The 24172-nt window shown below is 47.4% G+C and overlaps 1 protein-coding gene across 1 annotated transcript; it reads right to left on the bottom strand.

The window, feature by feature from the left end:
* Positions 1–7491: 7491 nt before the first annotated feature.
* Positions 7492–24140, bottom strand: Pgd (phosphogluconate dehydrogenase). Its single transcript, XM_046424843.2, has 13 exons — positions 23996–24140; positions 23441–23516; positions 21963–22142; positions 19361–19426; positions 18412–18530; positions 16915–16984; positions 14496–14630; positions 12523–12712; positions 9861–9991; positions 9561–9694; positions 8727–8826; positions 8452–8574; positions 7492–8354 (listed from the first exon to the last, which is right to left on the bottom strand). Exons 1-13 carry the CDS (start codon positions 24001–24003, stop codon positions 8235–8237), a joined length of 1452 nt encoding a protein of 483 aa, XP_046280799.1. The 5' UTR covers positions 24004–24140; the 3' UTR covers positions 7492–8234.
* Between the last annotated feature and the right edge of the window lie 32 nt (positions 24141–24172).

Genomic DNA, 24172 nt, shown 5'->3' on the forward strand with positions numbered 1-24172 from the left:
ACTCAGGAGGCTAAGGCAGGAGGATCACCAGTTCGAGACCACCCTCAGCAACTAAGCAAGACCTTGTCTCAATAAAAAGGGTCAGAGATGTGGCTCAGTGTTAAAGCACCCCTGAGTTCAATCCTCAGTACCAGTTAAAAAAATCAGTATCCATCAATGGGTAGGACTTTCTGCTTCTCAAGTGAATGAAGATATGAATTGTATACATGAGAGGAAAGATAATCTGATGACGAAGCGCCTGGACTCTGGTATCAGGTGACTGGGGTTTACGTTCTAGTGTCCTTCAGTAGTGACATGATCCTGACAAGTTACTTAACCTTAGGTGCTTCATCTGTAAATTTAAAATAATAACAGCATCTACTTCAGAGAGGCAAGTGTGAAATGATTTAATGTATAGGGACCTTAGAACAGTGCCCAACACATTCTCTGTTAGCTAACTTTTTTTTTTTTTTTTTTTTGTACTGGAGATTGAACCCAGGGGGCTTTACCTCTGAGCTACACTTCTAGTTTTGTTTATTTATTTTCAGACATGGTCCCACTAAGTTGCCGAGGTTAGCCTTGAACTCCTGACACATATACCTTCATACTGCAGGAGACTCTCAGGAAAACCCCCAACTTGGGCAACTTCCTTGCTCTGCCATATGACAAATTTTCCTTTCCAGAGGAGGCACACATGGAAGATGGCATTTTCTGAAGATGGCAGGACAGTGTCCCCTGACGGGTGTGCTCTTCTGAACCCTGCCATGTCCCCATTAGACAGACAGTCTAATTTTCCTCCCCTTGAATCTGAGGGTTGTAGTTGCTTCGGCTGAGTCAGTGTGATTTCTTAGCACTGGCACCTTGGCCAGGTGCGAAGCACAGTGCAAGTGGTGTACTTCTGCTGAAGCCTCACCTGCAGAGCCTTGAGCCACCATGTCATGTCTGCCCAGTCCAAGACCACCGGGGAGGCCACCTGGGAGTCTTCCAACAGGTAGCCCTCGTGAGGTCCCCATATCCCTCCAGTCACCCAGCTGTCTCTTTGCTGAGTCCTCAGACATTATGGAGCAAATACAAGCTTTCCCCTGTCCTCTTTCCAGATTTCCAACCCACAAAAGTAAGAGAATAATAAAAAAAAATGGTTATTTTTCATCACTGAGTTTGGGGTGGTGTGTTACACACCAGACAGGGGTAACTGGAACAGCATGTGACATATAATCTAAACACAGTTTGCTGCAGGTCTCTTCCAAAAAGCTGGGTCCCACATCTGCCTCCAAGAATGGGTAGGACTTGCAGGTCCCCTGCCTGGAGACTGCTTAGAAATCCCCTCTGACCCATGTCTTTATTACTGACCCCTTTGTGCCACATACAGCAGGAGGAAGTTGAGGTTGAAGTCCTGATAAGCATACAGTGTCTTTCTTTTTTTTAAGTAAACACCTCAGTTTTTTTCTTCCACATTTTTATTGGTGCATTATAGTGTTCACATTGATGGGATTTGTCGTTACATATTCCTACATGCACATAATAGACTAACGTGACTTGGCCAATATCACTCCCCAGTTCCTCTTCCCTCCCTCCCTGCCTCCTGCCCCTTGGTTCCTGTCCTGTACTGATCGCCCTTTGATCTTTAGAAGATCCATCCCTACCTTTTTCTTTTATCCTCTCTAATTTCTACATATGAGAGAAAACATATGACCCTTAACCTTCTGAGTTTGGCTTATTTTACTTAACATAATCATCTTTAGTTACATCCATTTTCCTGCAAAGACATAGTTTCATTTTTCTTTACGGCTGAATAAAACTCCATTGTGTATATACACCACATTTTCTTTATCCATTCATCTGTTGATGGACACCTAGGCTGTTCTGTAGTTAAGCTATTATAAACTGTGCTGCTATGAACACGGGTATGCATGTATCACTGCATTGTGATGACTTGAATTCTTCAGGATAGACACTGAGGAGTAGTATAACTGGGTCGGATGGTGGTTCTATGCTTAGTCTTTTGAGGGGCCTCCAAACTGGTTTCCATAGTAGTGGACTGATTTGCAGTCCCACCAATAGTGTAAAAGTGCTCCTTTTTCTCCACATCCTCTCTAGAACGTATTATTATTGGTATTGGGGATTGAACCCAGAGGAGCTTAACCACCAAGAACACCTCAGCCCTTTTTATTCTGAGACAGGGTTTCACTAAGTTGCTTAGGGCCTTACTAAGTTGCTGAGGCTGGCTTTGAACTCACGATCCTCCTGCCTCAGCCTCCCAAAACACTGGGATTACAAGCATGCTCTATTATTTGTATTCTTTTTTTTTTTTTTTTACTTTTTTATTTTAATTTTTTAGTTGTTGATCAATCTTTTTTTATTTATTTATATGTGGTGCTGAGAATCAAACCCAGTACCTCACACATGCTAGGCAAGAGCTCTACCACTGAGCCCTAGCCCCAGACCCTTATTTGTATTCTTGATGACTGCCATTCCGAGTGGAATGAGATGAAATCTCATTGTTGTTGTGATTTGCATGTCTCTAATTGCTAATGATGTTGAATATTTGTTCAACATATTTGTTGGCCATTTGTATTTCTTCTTTTGAGAAGTGTCTGTTTAATTCATTTGCCCATTTATTAATTGGGTTTTTTATTTTTTAGTGTAAATTTTTTTGAGATATTAACTCTCTGTCAGAAGAGTAGCTAACAAAGATTTTCTTCCATTCTGTGGGTTCTCTCTTCAAATTTCTAATTGTTTCCTTTGCTGTGCAGAAACTTTTAATTGATGTCATCCCATTTATTAACTCTTGGCCTTATTTCCTGAGCTTTAGGGGTCCTATTGAGAAAGTCTTGCCTGTGCCTAAAAGCTGGAGCGTTGACCCTATGTTTTCTTCTAGGAGTTGCATAGTTTCTGGTCTCATTCCAAGGTTCTGATCCATTTTGAGTTTTTGTGCAAGGTAAGAGATAAGTGTCTAGTCTCATTCTTCTACATATGGATCACCAGTTTTCCTAGCACCATTTGTTTTTTAGGCTGTCTTTTCTCGGGTGTCTGTTTTGGGCACCTTTGTCAAGGATCAGATGACTGTTGATATTCTACCATTGGTCTATGTGTCTGTTTTTGTGCCAGTACCATGCAGTTTTAGTTACTATAACTTTGTAGTAAAATTTGAAGGCAGGTATTGTGATGTCTCCAGCATTGCTTTTTTGGCTTAAAATTGCTTTGGCTACTCTGGGTCTTTTATTCTTCTAAATCAATTTTAGGATTGTTTTTTCTAGTTCTGTGAAGAATGTCATTGGTATTTTGATAGGCATTGTATTGAGTCTGTATATTGCTTTTGGTAGTACAGCCATTTTGACAGTATTAATTCTGCCTATCCATGAACATCTTCTGAGGTCTTCTTCAATTTCTTTCTCCAGTGTTCTACTGTTTTCATTGTAGAGGGCTTTCACCTCCTTGGTTAGAGTTATTCCTAGTTTATTTATTTGTTTATTTATTGAGGTTATTGTAAATTGAATTGTTTTTTTGATTTCTTTATCAGCAGATTCATTGCTAGTATATAGGAAAATTATGGAGTTTTGTATGTTGTTTTGCCAAATTTATTAGCTCTAGCAGTCTTTTAGTGAAGTTTTTTTGGGCGCTTCTAGGTATAGGATCATATCATCTGCAAACAGTGATAATTTGGCTTCTTCCTTTTCTATTTTTATCCCTTTTATATTCTTCTCTGGCTTAATTGCTGTGACTAGTACTCCTGGCACTATATTAAATAGGAGTGGTGAGAGTGGTCATCCTTGGGCTGGGGATATAGCTCAGCTGGTACAGTGCTTGCCTCGCATGCACATGGCCCTGGGTTCAAGCCCTAGCACCACCAAAAAAAAAAAAAAAGAAAGAAAAGAGAGTGGTCATCCTTGTCTTGTCCCAGATTTTTTTGAGGGGGGGGCACTTGGGATTGAATTCAGGGATGCCCAACCACTGAGCCACACCCTCAGTTCTATTTTGTGTATCATTTAGAGACAGGATCTCACTTGAGTTGCTTAGTGTCTCGCTTTTACTGAGGCTGGCTTTGAACTTGCGATCCTCCTGCCTCAGCCTCTGGAGCCACTGGGATTATAGGCGAGCACCACTGCACCCAGCTTGTCCCAGATTTTAAAGAAAATGCTTTCAGTATTTCCCAATTTACTATGAGGTCAGCTTTGGGTTTTTCCTGTGTAGCCTTTATGATGTTGAGGTAGGTTCCTTCTATTCCCAATTTTTTCAATTCTTTTTTTTTTTTATCATGAATGGGTATTGAATTTTGTCAAAGGCTTTCTCTACATCTATTGAGATGACTAAGTGATTTTTGTCCTCAATTCTGCTAATGTGATCAGTTACATTTATTGATTTGCATATGTTAAACCATCCTTGCATCTCTAGAATAAAACCAACTTGGTCATAGTGTAGTTTTTAAAATATTATTATTATTATTTTTACCTTTATTTGTTTTTTGTTTTTAAGTGGTGTTGAGGATGAACCCACTGCCTCACACATGCTAGGCAAGTGCTCTACCACTGAGCTACAATCCCAGCCCTAATATTATTATTGAACACAATTTGCTAATATTTTAAGTATTTTTGCATCTAAGTTCATCAGGGATATTGGTCTGTAGTTTCTTTCCTTGATGTGTCCTTAATCTGGTTTTGGTAAAAGGGTGATATGACTTTATAGAATGAACTCATAAGTGTTCCATTAAAAAAAATATTTTCCATGGAATAATTTAGGAGTATTGGTATTAGTTCTTATTTAAAAGTTTTGGTAGAACTCAGCTGAGGTGCTCTTCTGATCCTAGGCTTTTCTTTGTTGGAAGGTTTTTATTGTTCTTTGTACATCATTACTAGTTATTGTCTGTTTAGGTTTTCTATGTCCTCTTGATTCAGTTTTGGCAGCTTGTATTTGTCTAGAAATGTATCAATTTCTTCTAGCTTTTCTAATGTATTAGAGTACAAATTTTCAAAATCATCCCTTATGATCTGCTGGATTTCCAAGATGTCCATGGGGATTTCTCCTTTTTCATCTCTGATTTTATTAATTTGGTTTTTCTCCCCTTTTCTTTTGGTTACTTTGGCTAAGGGCTTATCAATCTTGTTTAAAGAATCTATCTTTTCAAAGAACCATCTCTTTGTTTCATCGACCCTTTATATTTTTTTATTTATTACTATTCTCAAGTTCATTGATTTTGGTTCTGATCTTAATTATTTCCTTCCTTCTACTGGGTTTAGAATTGGTTTGTTCTTTTTCAAGAGCCTTGAGATGCATCATTAGGTTGTTTTTGGGGGAGCTTTCTGATCTTCATATGTAGACACTCATAGCTGTGAACCTTCCTCTTAGAACTGCCTTCACAGTGTTCCAGAGGTCCTGGTGTGTTGTATTACCATTCTCATTCAAGTCTAAGAATTTTATAATTTCTCCTTTGATTTCTTCTATTACCCATTCATCATTCAAATCCCTATTGTGCCATTTTCATGTATTTATATAGCTCCTGTAGGGTTTTGTGTTAATTTCTAATTTCATTCCAGGATGAAATAAGATGCAAGGAATTATATCATTTATTTTTTGTATTTGCTAAGAGTTGCTTTGTGACCTAAAATATGGTCTATTTTGGATAAGTCTACAGTTTCTGCCTGAGGGAAACCCTTTGCTGGAGTAGCCACTGGACTATGCCCAAGTCAGACTGGGCAGGGCTGACCTGGCTGAGGGTAGCCTGTGTCCACCTCCACCTTCAATGACCTCACCTTCAGCAGGAGGCAGACACTCACCAGGGAGCAGTGGCAGGCCCTTTCCAAGGGCCTGTCAGTAACCCTCAAGCAGCTCTGAGATGGGTGTTGTTTCAGCCTTTTTTAAAGAGGAGAAGACACATCCAAAAAGGCTAATGACCATGTGAGGCAGCAAATCCAAGAAGGAGCCAAGAGGGCAGGACAGACCCAAACCCAGGCTCCCAGACATCGGGCGAGGCTGTCACTAAAGCCAAGTGGTTTGTTGTACTGGATGGAGGTGAGGGTGCTGGGACAGGACCCAGCGCTCGCGTGGGTGCCCAGTGCAGGCCAAGCACTGCGCTGTTTTCTCTTGGAGCAGCTTCAAATAGCCTGCAGGAGGCTGGTGCTCTTAGCCCCATTTTACAAAGAGAAACCAAGACCAGAGATGGTAAATAATTTCCCCAAAATCCACACAGCAAATAAAGGAGTTGGATTTGAAACCAAATTCCATCATTCACAGCTTTTTTTTTTTTAACCTTATTTTATTCATTTATTTTTTCAATGTGGTGCTGAAGATCGAACCCAGTGCCTCACATGTGTTGGGCAAGCGTTCTACCACTGAGCCACAACCCAGCCGCCATTCACCGCTTTTTTTGTTCCCGCAGTGTGCTGGGGGTTGAACGCAGGGCCTCACCCATGCTAGGCAGATGCTCTACCACTGAGCCACATTCCCAGCACTTATTTTTTGACAGGATCTTGCTAAGTTGTCTAGGCTGATCTCTTTCATTCATATATATATATATATATATATATATATATATATATTTTTTTTTTTTTAAGAGAGAGAGAGAGAAAGAGAGAATTTTAATATTTATTTTTTTTAGTTTTCGGCGGACACATCTTCGTTTGTATGTGGTGCTGAGGATCGAACCCAGGCCGCACTCATGCCAGGCGAGTGTGCTACCGCTTGAGCCACATCCCCAGCCCCTTTTATATATTTTTTAAATATTTATGTTTTAGTTGTAGGTAGACACAATATCTTTATTTCATTTTTATGTGGTGCTAAGGATCAAACCCAATGCCTCATGTGTGCTAGGCAAACGCTTTACCACTGAGCCACCACCCCAGCCCTCAAGGCTGATCTCAAATTTGCCATCCTCCTGCCTCAGCTTCCTTACTTGCAAGTTATCGGGGAGGGGCTGCAGTTGGTTCCCCTTCTGATGGTTAGCATTTCATCTTGGAGCAGTCAGCCTTCCTTCAGGTCCTCTGACACAGAGCCCCCAGTGGCACTACTGTTCCTCTTCAAAGAATTCATTCTCATTCTGGAAGCTCCCATCTGCCTCAGTGCCAGGTCAGGAGGTCACCTACCAGAAGTCTTTCATGTCCTTTAAGGAGGAACTTGTCTCAGAGTTGCAGTGGGAGAGGCACAGGTTGGGCTAAAGTTCTAAGCTGACGATCAATGGACACCTCTTCCATGACAGCTCTGGCTGTCCCTGCAATCTTCTGATTGGGCCAGAGGTCAACTGATAAACCCCAGCTGTTCAAACACACCATTTTCTCTCACTATTCTCAGGCCACTTTCTAAAGCATTCCAGAAAAATCATCTTGGAATGGAACTAAACTGCTGGCGTGGAGCAGCCCCAAGGCCCCAGCCACCTAACACCGTCAGTAAACAAGACAGAGTGACGAGCCTGGTTCAAGGAGCAGCTTGACCTGCTCAAACCCCCTTGGCAAAGCAGGGCTTGACCGGGCCACAGAGACGGGCGTGGGAAAGGACAAGACCAGACCACGCCGAGCCCGGCACTTGAGTGGAATTCTCTAAAAAGTTTATTATGAAGCATGTGACAGACAAGAAGGCGTAAAAGGAATGTTACAACGAACATCCATGTACCTGTTGCCCAAGGTAAGAAGGAAATGTAACCCGAAGGCCCTGTCCCTGAAGGACTCTCCCATCTCCCACTACATTTGATCATTACCCTTAATTTGGTGTTCCTTGTGCTATTGTGGAGTCTCTTCTTTATTTTTAAGAAAAGAAAGAGGAAAAATTTACAAGGCTACAAGGAAAAACTCAATCCAAATGTAATAAAATCACTGCAAAGCTTTCTGCTAAATAGGTAACGGCTCAGTGTGGCCAAGGTGAGACTCAGAGAGGAAAGGCATAAATCCAGGTGGCTGCGACTGAGCAGGGTACAGGGAATTCCACTGCAGAATATAAAGCTTCCAGTTTGATCAAACCCCATGAGCCCCTTCCCCATGTGCCAAGAGCTGCTGCCTCACCCACACGCAGGGCACAGCTGGCAACAGCTGCTTCAAGGAGTGGTTCACACTGCCACACATCTGGCCAGCTCCTGGGCGGTCTCAAGAGCAAGGCAGAGGGCACAGTGACTCTCAGAACTACTTTACAAATAAATGTCTGGCTTTTTTCAGGAGTTGCTTGAACACTGGGCTGAAAGTCCGAGCAGAGAACAGGGTAAGGGCCAGGTGAGGAGTGCTTTGTGGCACCTGGAATGTCCTGGTGCACATAATCACATGAGCAGGACAGTTCCGTTAGGCATTGTATGAAGATGATGACACACTGCCACCATGGCCCGTCCAATTGGTGTGGATAAACTGTCCTGGTTTGTCCAAGAGTTCATAGGTATGAGCCCCAAAGTAATCCCGCTGAGCCTAGAAAAGAAATTAAGTTGTGAGGGTGATATGCAGGCATGGACCCTCAGGACCAGCCAGGTTCAAGTTGAACCTCCAATCCTTCTCCGCAGCTTACCTGGATGAGGTTGGCTGGCAGCATCTCGTGTCTGTATCCATCATAGAAGGAGAGGGCAGTGGTGAAACAGGGCATGGGAATGCCCACCTGGACCCCGGTGCTGACCACCCGCCGCCAGGAGTCCTGCACACAGAAAGCAAAGTCAAGGACAAAGGACATTCTGAGGGACAGATTCCACTCTTAAGACAGACTTTCACAGGCAGATGAAACAGATGCCCCAGTGGTGCAACCCACTAACACGATTCACAGGCCACCGCTCTCAGTTAGTTAGGTACCTGGCAGTTCTCAACAGCCGACTTAAAGAAGTCATCTAGCAGCAAGTTCTGCAGCTCTGGGTTTCGATCAAAGGCTTCTTTAATCTTTCCCAAGAATACACTGAAATAATGGAGGGGGAAAAAAAAAAAAATCAATGGATCTTAACCCTAGCCGCTGAATGCCTGGCAGGAGGCAGGGGAACAGACTGATGTCTGCCCTCAAGAGCCCAGAGTCACAATCCCCACCCCTCAGGGCTGGCTGAAAGGTCAGTAAAAAGTACAGAGCCCAAGCCTGGGGAGGCCAGGCCAGAGACACGGGGCAGGCACTCAGCAGCTCAGCACAGTTGCCCCTCAGTCTGCACAGGGCAGGGTTCTAGGACCCCACGGACACCAAAATCCACAGACTCTGAAGTCCTTATATGGCCTAATGTCTGCATGTGACCTTGCACATCCTCCCCCACGATAACTCCCCTCTGGATGATGTACCACACCAAATACCTACTGCAGTGTCAATGCTGCTCGAACGGTTGCTATACCACACTGTTGGGGAACAGACCAGGAAAAAGGCCTGGGTGTGTTCAACACAGACACGGTTCTCTCCATGGCACTGGGCACTGGGCCAGGGCCTTGCACATGCTTAGCAGTTGGCACTAAGCTACATCCCAGCCCTAGACTCAATACATATGTATTTTTTTAATGTTTTCAATCTGTAACTGTTGAATCCCCAGGTGTGGAATCCGCTGGTACCAAGGGCTGGCTGCATGGGACAAAAGTAACCCACATGTGCCGGTGCTCTCGGCCCCAGGTGTGGGGAGGTCCCAGCCCTCCGGCAGCCCCAGGGGGCCACGCGCTCACCTCCTGATGATGCAGCCGCCTCGCCACATCAGGGCAATGCCACCATAGTTGAGGGTCCAGCCAAATTCAGTGGCTGCCTGTCTGAGCAGCATGAAGCCTTGGGCATAGGAGATGATCTTGGATGCATACAGGGCCTGGAGGACACGGGGCCCTGTGAGTGCGCAAAGCAACCCCCGCACCGTACAGGAACAGGCTGGAGTCCAGGGCCAGGACGGGGCTGACCTCTGTGCCTCCTGCCTGCTGCCCTGCCCCACCACCTTCCAAGGGACCCTTGAAGCCTGTGGCCAGCGAATGCCCCACCTTTCGAATGTCCTCCAGGAATGACTTCTTATCACCCGCAAACTGGACCTTCTGGGGGCCCTTCAGCTTTCGGCTCGCTTGGGTTCTCTCGTCCTTCAGAGATGATAAGCACCGCGCAAAGACGGCTTCTCCTGCAGAGGCATGGGGGTGGGGGACATCAGCAAAGTTCACACCAACTGGAGGAAGGAGGGAGCGGGGGAGGGGGTGAAGGGTGGTGGCCAGAAACCCTAGTTTTAAAAGAGCTCAGATTTAAGGGCTGGGGCTGGGGCTGGGGCTCAGTGGTAGAGTGTTTGCCTAGCATATAAGAGGCCCTGGTTCGATCCTCAGCACCACATAAAAAATAAATTAATAACAAAGATATATATATATATATATATATATATATACACATACATATACATACACTAAAAAAAAAAAAAAAAAGCTCAGATTTCAACCTTTGGCCACAAAATTCAACCTTGGTCAGAATAGATTTTTATAAAAACGTCTGAACAGTTCATTTGACATCCAAACCTCCCATCAGTCTCCCAACATGAATATAAATATTCAAAAAAAGACCAACTTGAGACTCGAAGGGAGTTTTGAGGAAGATGAAGGAGCAAAACAGCTATAATTCAGAATTACTCAATATTTACCCAATATTGGTCTTCCCTTAAAAGAAAAAAATTCTTTCTTTCTAGTTGTTGTTTTTCTGGTACTGGCGATCAAACCCAGGGTGCTCCACTACTGATTTACATCCCCAGCCCTTTTTACTTTTTATTTTGAGAAAGCATCTCACTAAGTTGCTGAGGCTGGCCTCAAACTTGCAGTCCTCCTGCCTCAGCCTCCTGAGTAGCTGGAATTGCAGGTGTGTGCCACTGTGCCTGGCTCAATATAGAATTTTAATATTAAAACATTCAAAAATCCTCAAAAATTATCCCATATAACGTTTAATTGGTAATAATTCTAATAAATTACTCTTTAACCCCTCCCCACCCAGACAAAACACATTGAAATCTCTGGGACCTAACAGATTTTAGTTTTGAGGAAAGAGTATCACCATAACCTGAGAACACCAGTTGAACTCCAAACTTATCCTAAGCAGATATCTGCCTGCCTTTGCCCAACCACTTTCCTTCCTTGCAGGCACACTCAGGATGACTTAGCATTTGTGGAAGGAAGCTTCGTAGGGACTGTGCAGTGGGAGTGTGGCAACTCTCCCGTTACTTAAGTCTGGCCAGATCAGACTCACTTCCCTGAGCTCACCACCCAGGGACCCCCCTCTTCCTTGCCTGCCTCTTGCCACCCAGTGCATGCCCAAGGTGAGGCAAACTCATTAGGAGATGGAGAGAGAGGAGACGGGGAAGGGCTCCTGGAATCAGGAGCAGCAAACAGGAAAGTGTATGGCCTCGGGGAGACCTTCAGCCAGGAGCAAAGACCCCCTCTCCATGGGCGTGGCCCCTGCTTTCATTCCTCTTTCCAGTCTCATCACAAGTACCTCTATTGCATTTTGTTTTGCAGTGCTGGGGATTGAACCCAGGTCCTAGATGTGCTGGGCAAGTGCTCCTCCACTGAGCTACCTCTCCAGCCCATTTCTAACTTTTTAAAAATATTTTTAGTTGTTGGGCTGGGGATTTAGCTCAGTTGGTAGAGTGCTTGCCTTGCATGCATAAGGCTCAGAGTTCAATCCCCAGCACCACACACACACACACACACACAAAAATATATATATATATGCAGTGCTGAGAATCGAACCCAGTGCCTCACACATGCTAGACAATCGCTCTAACACTGGGCTACAGCGCAGCCCTTCCTTTTTTGGCTTTTGAGACAGGTTCTTGCTAAATTGCCCAGGCTGGCCTTGAATTTACCATCCCTCTGGCCTCAGCCTCCCCAGCAGCTGGGCTTACTGGTGAAACCACCACACCTGGCTCTTGCTTTATTCTTAAGAACTAATCCTCTGTCTTCTGCTTTTTGCTATTTCTGTCTTTTTGAGTTTGATGTTTAGCTTGGATTGCAACTTCCTTCTAGACATCAAAGAGGAAGGAACTTAAGAAAAGGATATTCAAGGACTTCAAATATACAGACTATGCTCTACTTTTTTAATATCTGGGAGAAAACTCCTGCACAATATTCTGAGTACATAAACATGTTATTCTGTGAACTTCTCTACGAAAATTATAGTTACCTTCCCCACTACAGAGATCCTAGGTCACTGGCTACGACTAAATCACAAATGCTAAAATATACCAAAAGTAAAATTGACCAGGAAGGACAGGAACTTCTGCATTTATCCCAAAGCCCACAAGGACAACAGGATCATGGGAGACTCGGAAGCAGGGTCAGCCTCTCACACTGTCAGTTTTCTCATGTGCAGAAAAATAAAAAAGCAGCCTGATGCCAGGCAACGTAGCACACACCTGTAATCCCAGCAACTCAGGAGGCTGAGGCAGGAGGATTCCAAGTACAAGGCCAGACCTTGTCTCAAAATTAAAAATCAAAACAAAACACTGGGAATACAGCCAAGTGGTAGGCATCCTGGGTTCAATTCAAAACTTAAAAAAAAAAAACGAAAAAACAAAACTCTGAAAGCTGACTGGAGATCCGTCTAGATCAGTATTCCTGAAGGATGTCAAGACCCAACGTTGGGACCAAAGGGCTCAGGGGTAAAGCAGGACATTACCAATGAGGGTGACGGGAACGCCGTACTCCAGGGCTGAGATGGCGGTCCACTTCCCGGTGCCCTTCTGCCCCGCACTGTCCCTGATTTTTGGCAGCAGATGTTTGCCATCCGTATCTTGGAACTTGAGGATATTGGCAGTGATTTCAATCAGGAATGAGTCCAGCTCCGTCTTGTTCCATTCCTCAAATGCCTGGTGCAGAGCAGAGAGTGAGGGAGAGGCAGGCGGGTCCCCACTGACTCCTGCTGCCCACTGCCCCGTCCTGTGCTCACATGGCCAACACTGCGGCCAGCAGCTCTGGCAGGAGGCCTGTCAGCGTCCACTCCTGCCCACTGAGTCTTGTGCCTACATCCCTCGGCTGTGCACGGTGTCAACCTGGGAAGCCTGATTTTCTCATCACAGAGCCGCTCCCTCCTCAGGGGCAAGCTCCTGGCTTCACTTGGATTTCCGAACATACGTCACTCCCAGAAAGCCTAAAGACCGCCAGACCCGAAACCCGCCTCTAGAGCTGGGTGGGGCTCAGTGGTGCCGCACTTGCCCAGCATGGGTGAGGCCCTGGGTTCCACTCCCAGCAACTCAAAATATAAACAGATAAACAAATCCTACCTCTTACCCCAGTTTTCTTTCCTTTGTTAACACCTATCACTAGCAAATTTTATATAATTTCATTTAAAGTCTGTCTTCCCAGCTCATGAGGCTAAGGACTTTGTTTCCTTTACTACTGTACATTTATTTGTTTGTTTTTGCAGTACTAGGGGCAGAACTCATGGGCACTCCACTACTGAGTAACACCCCAAGCCTCCCACCCCTCTTGTAAATCTTTCATTTTGACAGTGTCTTCCTAAGTTACTAAGGTGGCCTTGAATTTGAGATCCTCCTGCCTCTGTCTCCAGAGTAGCTGGGATTATAGGTGTGTGCCACTAGCTCGGCTATATTCAAAATTTAGAATAGTGCTCCACATGTAGTTAAACATTCATGTTTATTGAATAAATGCACTAAGTATGTAAACCAATTAAATATGAATACAAAAGGAAAAGCACCACTTCTATGGAAACTTAAATGTTTTGGGAAGAATGAAGGCAAGTGAGCAAAACAGTCTGCAGTAAAGAGAAGAGAGGGTGAGGAGCTGGCCAGGGCTGGGGCCCAGACACAGCAGCCAGGAAGCCTGGGCTCTGTCCCTGCACTTCAGGAAAAGTCAGGAAAAAAAAAGGCCTTGGCTCTATGATTGGTGGATCAACGTACTTTCCTATGTTTGTTCACCTCATGCTGCTGAAGGACTTAGAAGCAGCGCCTCTGCCTGCAGTTGACTGAAATGCAACCAAATCCATGAAACTGGCAGAGGCGGCGCAGAGCAGGGTGCCACCCACGCTAGGACCCTTTCCGCTCTTTGAATATATTCATAACAAAATGCCAGGGAACTGCTTCTGCTTCCACTTGGACCGACTTTTAAATTAACTCTCAAAAAGCAAATCCCAGCCAGATGTGGTGGCAACTCCTGTGATCCCAGCAGCTCTGGAGGCTGAGGCAGGAGGACCAGGAGTTCAAAGCCAGCCTCAGCAACAGCGAGGCGCTAATAGCAGCCCAGTGAGACCCTGCTCTAAATAAAATACAATAGGGCTGCGGTGTGGCTCATGGTCAGGTGTCCCTAAGTTTGATCCCTAGTTACCAAAAAAAAAAAAAGCAAATGCCAGCTTGACGGGCAAAGGAAGCCAGTCCTCCCAGGGGGCCCAACTGCAGGGTCCAGGAGGGCAGCATGACGTGTGTGGGCTCACCAACAGGTCCTGGAACTTCTGCTTCACCACAGCTATCCTAGTTTATGGTCCCATTACTGATCGCTTCCCTTAAATTAGCTGAGGCCACGCAGACCAGCAGACAGCCCGGAGACCAGGAAGGAGGAAGGGCTAATTGCGGGTGCCAGCGCCTCTCATTCAGGCAGTGATTACTCCCTGCATGCGGGGCAGTGCCCTGGACCTACCTGGGCCATCTCCTCATGCCCCATGCCCAGGACGTCCCTCATCAAGTGGTAGGCCTCACAGATCAGCTGCATGTCGCCATACTCTATCCCGTTGTGCACCATCTTCACGAAGTGTCCAGCTCCTTCCTCCCCGACCTGTGACGACAGAAAGCACCAAGAGACTTTCAGGGCACAAACAGTACACCCGAGAAGTCCTGACGGCAAAGCTCCCTCTCTATACAAACAAGAGCAAACGTGAAGCAAATAAGTATTTGACACCAAATCACACAGCAATGCAATGCCAGCTTCAGTTCATTCAGTCTAATGTCATTTAAGCTGATCCCTGACTTGTCCCATAAAGAAAGGCCTTCAGGGATCTTCCGTGTTCTCCAGCTCTAGTCCGTGTCTTCTGACTGCAGTTTAAAGCTACCTCCCAGCACCTGCCCACAGGTTAAAAGAAGTTGTCTTTTTCATGAACTTACACTTTTTAAAAAAACATTTATTTTTTAGTTATAGGTGGACACAATATCTTTATTTTATTTTTATGTGGCGCTGAGGATCGAACCCAGTGCCACACGCATGGTAGGCGAGCGCTCTACCTCTGAGCTCCAGCCCCAGCCCCAAATGTTTTTTTTTTTTTTTTTTTTGGCAACTGGAGGTTAAAATAAATTGGCTAGGGCTGGGGTTGTGGCTCAGCGGTAGAGCACTTGCCTAACATGTTCAAGGCCCTGGGTTCGATCCTCAGCACCACATAAAAATAAAATAAATAAAGGTATTGTGCCCAACTACGCTATGACCACATAGATAAATAAACAGGCTAATTAAACCACTTGCACTTTCTTCTGGACATAATTGTACTTTTTGTAATGACTGCTGAGGATAATGGCCTTGGTGCCACATTCTGGCCCAACCCTGGGACATCTAGAGTGTGCTCTCCTGGCTCCCATCTGGATGTTGGAGTAAAATCAGAACACAGAATCTGAATTTACAATGGGAAACTTAACAAGGGATCTTAGTGGTGACAAGATCAATACATTCTGTCCCTACAGATACGCTACCTGGGAAGCCAAAATTTCTGAAATTGTCTTGTGGGCAAGTTAAAAGCACAAAGTAAGGAGTCCAATCCTGCCTGGCCCCAGGGCCTGCAGTCACATGCACCACCTGCACGACAGGGATGCACCTGCCTGGGGAGTGGGGTCTCTCCCTGTGGTCACATGGATCTACACCATGGCTGTTCACCGAGACCTCATCTGCCTGGGTTCCCACTAGCTGACCAGCCCCTTCTGATGGTGACACTGGCCACACGGCACTGTGGCCAATCACATCTTGCTTCACCCTTCCTGTTACTTCAACAGTGAGCTGAGGGGCGCCTGCTTTAGTCTCTTAACGTTTTTTTCGGAGACCTGAGCCTACCCCTGGAAGCCATGAAGGTCAACCTGGCTTGATCCAGACAGTGCAGTCTGCTGTGTCCTGTGACTTATCTTAGGTGTATCCAAGCAGAAGTTGCTCTCGCCACACTGTGTCTGTGGTGTAGTCAAGGAACAAAAGTCCCTTCTAGCCCTTTAGAGGAGAAGACTGCTCAGCCCTTCACAGCCAAACTCTCCACCCTCGGCAGAGGCTGCACCCATGCTGTCCCCTGAGGAAACGGCTGCGTCACCATGCCCCAGGCCCTGGCAGGCCAGGGAGGGAGCGCGTCCCTCGAGCCTCACCTCAAATAAAACTACAATAATAACCGCAGCACATAAAACAGCTGATAGAAAAAGAAAGGGGTCAGGAGCTAGAGAGATCTGAGGATCATCTAGCCCAACCCCCATGCTGTCCAGAAAAAGAAACCGAAGTCCATGGGGAAACTGGCATGCCTGCTGTCACAACACCAGCTATAATGGACACCCAGAACAACAATGCCCGTCTGCCCCAGGCTGGCATTCTTTCCCACCTACGACACAGGCTGGAGCCACAGATGGGAATAAAGAGTTTTCTCCCAGCAACAGGAAACACAGGAAGGGGAGGGTCTGAGCTGGCCCTGGCCTCCGCCATGCAGTGAGGGTCTATGCGCTGTCACTCAGAAAACCCAAATCCCCAGCCTCAGGATTCTCCCACATGCTGGGCAGGACATGGCAGCAGGAGCCATCCAAGCCCCTCCTTCACCCCGGCAGCAAACCCCACTTTGGTTTTGACTTCTTTCTCTGGCCATGAAATAACATGGCTAAGCAGTTCTTCCTTTTTACAGACTCTCAGCTGAATGAGGAAAGCCGCTCGGCACCCTGCAAGGGCCAACAGACGTGCAGACATAAAGACACAGGCGTGCGCTCAGCATCAGCCAGGGCCTCGAGTCACACAGCTAACCACTGGGATGACAAGATGCTCTGCACTCAGCTCTGACTCGGCACTCAGACACGCTCGCATTGCCAGCTGGCTTCCAGGGTGGCCCGGAACTTGCCCAGTCACAGCAGGGTTCTCCAGTTCCCACTTTTGCAGCAATGCCTTGGAAGATGGTCTTGATGTGAGGCCTGCGGAGAGAACGGTGTGGTTCAGCTCACATGCGCGTGCGCGTACACAGACACCAGGAGAAATTTCCACGGCAGCATCAGAATGAGCAGGCCTCACGACAGCTCCTTAAGACCAGGCACAGCACGATCCTGCGCCGTCCATCTAAGTCCAGACAGACTGCGCAACATTTTAAGAGCCGCTCTTATTCGGAGAGCAAGCAGCTCCTCATGGTCCCTTCCAGAGCTCCACTAACTCCCTCCCTGCCCTACCCGCTGCTGACCAGGAAAGCCTCAGAGCTTCAGTAGGCTGGGGCGTAGCACCCGGGCAGAGTGGTCACCTCCAGCGTACAGGGGCCTGGCTGCCATCCCCGGCACCGCCAAAGAAAGTCCTCATCAGCCGCAAAATCCGACAGGGTTCACCCAGGACTGGGCTGCAACGGGCACACCTGAACCTCTGAGCGCCACTGACAGTTACTGCGTCCTGAAGGGGAAGGAGCCACTTCTTTCTTTTTCTTCCCCTACTCCTCTGTCGCGCTGGGGATGGAACTCAGGACCTCATGCTTGCCAGGCATGCGCCCTGCCACTGAGCTACCCCCCAGCCCTGAAAGGGCCATTTCTGTGGTACCAGAGCAGCCCGAGGACAGGAGCACTTCTGCACCCCAGAAGTCTCCAGGAGCCACCATCCAAGAGCCACAGGCAGGTGCCCCAGGGTTGGGGTGTTTCAGATTCTGACAAGCAGGAGGGCTCTCCACCTCCACATTTTAACATGCTGAAGAGACTCCCAGACTCACGCATCAGAGATAACTTAAAGACAATCTTCTGAAAGCAACCCTCCACGGCTCAGGGTTAGCTGTCAGTGGTCCTGCGCTTACCTGATACAGCTCCGGGGTACCTGGGAATCGGATCACCTGGAGTCACACCCCCCCCCACCCCGCCACAGGGTCCCTCCTTCACTGTTGCTTTGAGCACTCATTTGGCTTCCTCTTTCCTGCGTCTGGGCAGCAGGGTTTGCCTCACCCACGCTGTGCATGGTCTGCTGCTCGCGTCCCTCTGTCTGCATCTTCCTACCCACACTGCCACCTCTTAGATCTACGCATCCCAAGTCCACCCAGCAAAGCCCTCCCCTTCCTCTAGGTGGAGCAGAGTGAACAGCCTCAAGTTGGCTTTTCCCCCAAGTAAAAGAATGTCTGCCTCCTCCCCAGGTCTCATCAGACTTTCCCATTACTCGCAATTACTGGAGTCACTTCCAGACCACACGAGCTGACAGTGGGCCTGACTCCCACGGTCAGTGCCCAAGACAAGCCTGTCGGACCCCCAGCATCGTCTCGCAGGGAGTAAGCGAAGGAGGGCAAGGGTGGCGCATGCACAGGCACCACGTCAGAGGAACGCAGGCACAGGAGGAAGAGGCCAGGCTCAGAGCTGCTCTGGGTGGTGCCGAGGGAACTCACCACGCCTCCTTGTTCCCTCCCGGCATGAGTGAGGGGCCGTACCGGGCCCCTTCCTCGCCACCACTCACTCCGCTCCCCACAAACAGGATTCCCTTGGCCTTGAGGTCTCGACATCGCCTCTGAAAGAGAGAAAAACAATTTCAAAAAATTAACTTCCTTCCAGTGAGTGAGATGAGGTACAAGGCAGGTCCAGACATCCCCTGCTGCCAGGAGTGACCCACAGATCTGCGAATAACTGATGTATCCGGAACCTTAATCGCCTCAGTGTGGCCATTAAAAACAAACAAATAGCTCGAGGAGTATTCTAGATATCTATCCTGTCTCCTTGGGGAAAATAATAAAGTCACCCCACCCACACTTTACTGGAAAAGGTCTCGCACAGTGAGACGCACTGAATTCAGAGTGGGTTTAGCTGATCACGGTGGCGCACCCCTGGAATCCCAGCCACTCGGGAGGCTGAGTCAGGAGGACCCCAAGTTCACAGCCAGCCTGGGCAACCTAGGGAGACCTCTCAATGTTAAAAAAAAAAGGGCTGGGCACCCAGGGGTGCACTGGGTACGATACCCAGTGCCAAAATAAACCCACAAACAAAACAGAGGAGGCTGACTACAAGCACGCCTTACCGCCATTCAGCGCCTCCGACCACGCAGGACGCCCAGGACGTCAGCTCAGAGGTTCTCAAACACATTACGCACTAACAGAAAGGGAGGGGACGGCAGACACAGCCTGCCGAATCTACGCAGTTGTCATTCCCAGCTGTAGGTGTGACTGAGAACCTTGTTCATCAGGTGTGTCTTAGCAGGAAAAGGCTGAGTACTAGCATACCAGCACCAAGCCCCAAACTATCAGGACCACAGGGCAGTTCACCATAGTGTCACATGAGCAATTCGGACACCTCTTTCTAGAGTGCTGTCAAGACGTGGAAGGAGCCGGCCTGAAGAACACTTACTATGGTATCCCGATATTCAGAATTTCCTCCATCAATGATGATGTCACCAGCATCTAGCAATGGTACCTGTAATCAGACATTAGCATTAGGGTGGACCAAAGACAGAAATAAAATGTACCTTGGCCACTTTAAACAAACAAGAATTTATCCCAAATAAACACTGCGAAAAAGCATACATTATTTAATTTTCAACAATCCTCTATGGCTACAGCTATACCTTGCTTAAAAGTGTAAGGCTGGGCAGGATGTGATGGCTCACACCTGTAATCCCAATAACTCAAGAGGCTGAGGTAGGAGGATCACAAGTTCGAGGCCAGCCTCAGCAACTTAGCAAGACCCTGTCTCAAAATGAAATAAAAAGGGTTGGTTGGGGATGTGGCTCAGTGGTAAACACTCTTGAGTTCAATCCGTGGAACCAAATAAATAAATGAAAGACTTTACAAAAAATAAAACTTACCTGGAAAATTTGTACCTCCATGGGTACCACCTATACAAACTCAAAGTCTAGGGGCAGGACTAGCTCTAAGAAATGAAAAGGCTTCCAGTATAACCTGTGCTGCACCAGAGGCAAGCTCAAGTCAATACTCCCCCAGTGGGTCAGTGTTGGGGTAAATGCAGCTACCCAGCTGCTGCTGGCAGGAAGAACTCAACAACACCCCCAGAGAGCACCCAGCAGGCGAGCTTCATTAGTTCTTGCTCAGTCCCCCCTCCCACCTATAATACCTTCCTATGTTGAAGACACAGCACACTGTGTCTGAAGCTAGACATGGGCAGCTTGGCCTCTAGCTACACAAATGGCTTGGTATGTCTTTTCTTTATCACAGAGTCCTTCCTTTCTAGGCCATTTATTTAAAAAATGATAGCACAGTGATTACAAATTCCTCTTCTTGTTGAAAACCCACTGTTAACACCACTTTCTCAAAAAGGAAGGCTTGAGGCCAGGCATGGTGGCACACAACTGTAATCCCAGTTTTGGGAGACCAACCTTGCACTTGACTGAGTCACATTCCCCAGCTGGGTGCTGAGGTGCTCAGTCACAGAAATGTGGTAGAGCTTTCCCCACCCTTCTTGGGTTCGAGGGACAGTGTCTTGTGCATGGGTGTGTCTTGCTACAGCCCCATGAGTGGAGCTTCGCTCACGTGTTCCTTTGTTATATTATATTATATATATTATATTGCCCTGTTTAGGATAGAATCTTCCATGGAAGTGCCTTGTGTGTGTCCCCTTCTTTTACTGTGTCCTTGGGTGTGGCCTACCCAGGTGTCAGTCAACCTGCTGACAGTGGACATCATGAAGATAGACTCAGCCCCCTGAAAGCTGACCCCTTGCCTCATTTGAATAGCTTCTCCTCAATAAAAGGGGTCAGCATGTGCTCTCGCGCTCTCTCTCTTTCTGCGGACCCTTAAGGTCAGAGGAGCCGTCACAGCGACCCCAAAGAAAACGGTATTGTGTCTCTTGTGTGGTTATTTTGCACAGCCCAGTCAGCCCAGTTTACCTGGAGTGACCCCTGAGCCTTTTAGTCGCCAGAACAGAAACCTGGCACCAGTGGCTCAGGAGGCTGAGGCAGGGGATCACAGTTTCAAAGCCAGTTTCAGCAACTAAGCAAGGCCCTAAAAAACTTAGTGAGCCCCTGTCCCAAAATAACAAATAAAAAGGGCCAAGGATGTAGCTCCATGGTTAAGTACCCCTGGGTTCAATCCTTGGTACCAAAAAAAACAAAAAAGACAAAACAAACAAACAAACAAAAAAACCCTTCCCCTTCCCTTTGTCGCTCGTCTCTGCCTTTCTTACAACTACATGTTGGGCAGTAGTACCTTGTTTTTTTTCAGAGCTGTTACTGTAGCGTTTTTGAGTATCTAAATAAATTAGTTGCCCTGGTTCCCAGCATTCATGAGTATTATTTTTTCTTTTAAAAGAGATATAACTGCTAGCAGAGCAAGCATGCCTGTAATTCCAGTGACTTGGGAGGCTGAGGCAGGAGGATTGCAAGTCTGAGGCCACGCTGGGCAACTCAGTAAGATCCTGTCTCAAAATAAGAAGGGCTGGGGATGTGGCTCAGTTTAATCGCCAGCACCCCTCAAAAAATACAAGTGCTAAAGCCAACAAATTGGTACAAAATAAGTACCCAGTTCCTAGGATTCCCTAAGGAAATCTCTTATGGTTCATACTAAATTATACAACTCGTTAAGAATTGTTGTATTATGCAATCAAACTGCAAGATCTCGGGGTTGGTGGTGGAGTATGTGCTTGTGCCTGGCAGGCAGGAGGCCTGGGTTCACCCCTGTGTGGGGTTGGGGAATGGACACTAGTAAGATCTCTTTGAATATCAAAGACAGAAAGACCATTAATAGACTGCTGTGGTTCAGTATCTTACAGTCAGCAAATTCTTATTGAAATGTCTCCTAACTGTCCTCTAGTTATTACCACCCTGACTACCCCAAGGATATACTAGTACTTAATTAGCACCAATCAAGTTAACCAACACAGAGAGCTGAACAGTTCATATCCAGAAATGGAAACTAAAGAAATCTCTGAAATAAAACAGCTAGAGGACATAACAGCAACTGTGACAGAAGCAGCAGCTGAGAGCAACTGGCCTCACCAGTTTTTCAATGAAATCGTCCACGGCCTGGCCAGCCTTCACAAGCAGTATGACGCGCCGGGGCTTCTTCAGCTTGGACACCATCTCCTCCAAGGACCGCGCACCTACCACTTTGGTTCCCTTGGCCTCATTGGCCAAGAAATCATCAACTTTGGAGACTGTCCTATTAAAAGCGCAGACCTAAAGCAACAAAAGATGGGCTTAGTGACAGGACACACTGAGACCAGAGACCAAGTGACAATGAAAGTTCTATTCAGCCCCAGGTGGGGGAGGCCCCATCTGCCTTTGCCTTTCCCTCCCCCACCTGCAGGCTGATCCCAGTGGTTAACTCCCCTCATTGGGACACAACAGCAGAGAACTGAGGCAAAGACCAACTGCCCACAGCACATCAGGCTGAACCTTCCCTACTGGTTCAGAATCAGAATTGAATCTAGGAAGATGGGGTTCAGTCTCTGTATTTGATTTTTTTTTTCCAGTGCTGGAGATTGAACCCAGGGCTTAACACACATAAGTCAAGTGCTCCACCACTAAGCTACACCCCTAACCCCTTTTGTCCCTGATAATCCTGGCAGCTAAGCCACTTGAGTATCTAGAAATAACATTTAGATCTCACTGGTTGCCCTCACCTGTAGTCCCAGCAATTCAGGAGGGTAAAGCAAGAGGATCATAAAGCCAGGAATCTGAGGCCAGCTTAGGCAACACAGTGAGAAGTTGTCTCAGAAAACATGAATAAATAAAATAAAATTCATTCTCCCCTGATCTCACTAGGGAATGAGATTGGCTCTAGCTGTGCATAGTGGCACACATCTGTAACCCCAGCTACTGGGTAGGCTGAGAACTGCAAGTTAGCCATCTCAATTTTTTTTTTTTTAAAGGGATGGGGACGTAGCCCTGTAGCCCTGTGGTAGAGCGGCTTGTCCAGCTTGTGCAGAACCCTGGGTTTAATCCCCAGCACCAAAAAGGGCATCAGAGCTGTACACCCAGCAGGAGCTCTCCTCCCTTCCATTCATCTCTACTTAAGATAATGAACCTTACAGGAGTCCTCTTCCTCTAAAGCACACCCTTCCACACCCACAACTAAAGTGACAATTCTTCTTTTCAAAAATTCCATAAATGCTGATGGGGTATGTCTGTACTCCCAGTAACTCAGGAGGCTGAGACAAGGGGATCACATATTCGAGGCCAGCCTGGGCAACTTAAAAAGTTCCTGTCTCAAAATAAGAAATAAAGGGTTGGGGTTGTAGCTCAGTGATAGAGCGCTTGCCTAGCACCAGGTTTGATCCTCAGCACCACATATAAATAAACTAAAGGCGTTGTGTCCACCTACAACTAAAACTTTAAAAAAAGCAAGCCATGAGCCGCAAGCAAAAGCGATCTTGAATAAAGCACATTCGGATTCCGTGGGATCTGGGAACTGGGCTGACTGTGCTAATGCACAGGAGGAGCCACAGGGAAGGCACTGTGTCCCCACCACTTACCACAAAGCCATGGTCATTCATGTTCAAAATTAAGTTCTGGCCCATGACGGCCAATCCAATCAGTGCAATATCAGCTCTGAAAAGCCAGAGAAAGAACAAAGAAAAATGTTAGTGCCACTAACACTTTTTGAAGTTGATCACTTCGGCGGGATTGGTGACCGACTTTCCCTCGTACCCCTCCCCATCTGCACTTGTGAGGCCAGGCACCTTTCCCCGCGGGACCTCTTGAGCTGCAATGGGCGCTAGCGCCCGCGAAGCCTCGCTCCTGCCCAGACTCTGGCCATCACTTTCACTGCAGGCGCAGTGCACGGTCAGGTCTGGTCAGCAGGCGGTCGCGCAGCGGTCCCCGCGGGACGGGAGCCTCCATCGCTCCCAGAAGGGACCCGCCCCAGGCCGCGTCCGGAGAGAGGCACGGGGAGCTCCCCGGCCTTAGGTGCGGGTCCGGGCCCCACGCGGCAGGCGCAGGCGACCCGCGAGGGAGAGGACCAAGCCGACCCGCCCCCGGGGCGTCCCGGCAGGCCGAGCCGAACCCTGCTGCGCGGGCGGGTCACTCACTGGGCCATGGCGGCGACAGGCAGAGCAGAAGCGAAGAGGAAGAGGCACGGACAGCTCTCAGCTCGCGGGCAAGTGCGCTGATGCCCGGCTCCCGCTGGCCCTCGGAGCCTGAGCTGCTCCCCGCCCCGCTTTCAGCGCCAGCCAATAGGAAGGAAGGGGCGGAGTCTTTAGCCATGC

This window comes from Marmota monax, unplaced genomic scaffold (assembly GCF_021218885.2).
Source record: "Marmota monax isolate L192 unplaced genomic scaffold, Marmota_monax_Labrador192_F-V1.1 WCK01_AAM20220418_F8-fsc00080, whole genome shotgun sequence".
NCBI classification, from domain to species: Eukaryota; Metazoa; Chordata; class Mammalia; order Rodentia; family Sciuridae; genus Marmota; species Marmota monax.

Excerpts from the sequence above, each read along its gene's own strand:
- Pgd (XM_046424843.2), bottom strand. Across the intron at positions 22,143-23,440 it reads TGAATGACCATGGCTTTGTG|GTCTGCGCTTTTAATAGGAC; the intron begins GTAAGTGGTGGG and ends TTGTTGCTTTAG. Across the intron at positions 14,631-16,914 it reads GAGAACCCTGCTGTGACTGG|GTCGGGGAGGAAGGAGCTGG; the intron begins GCAAGTTCCGGG and ends CTGTCGTCACAG.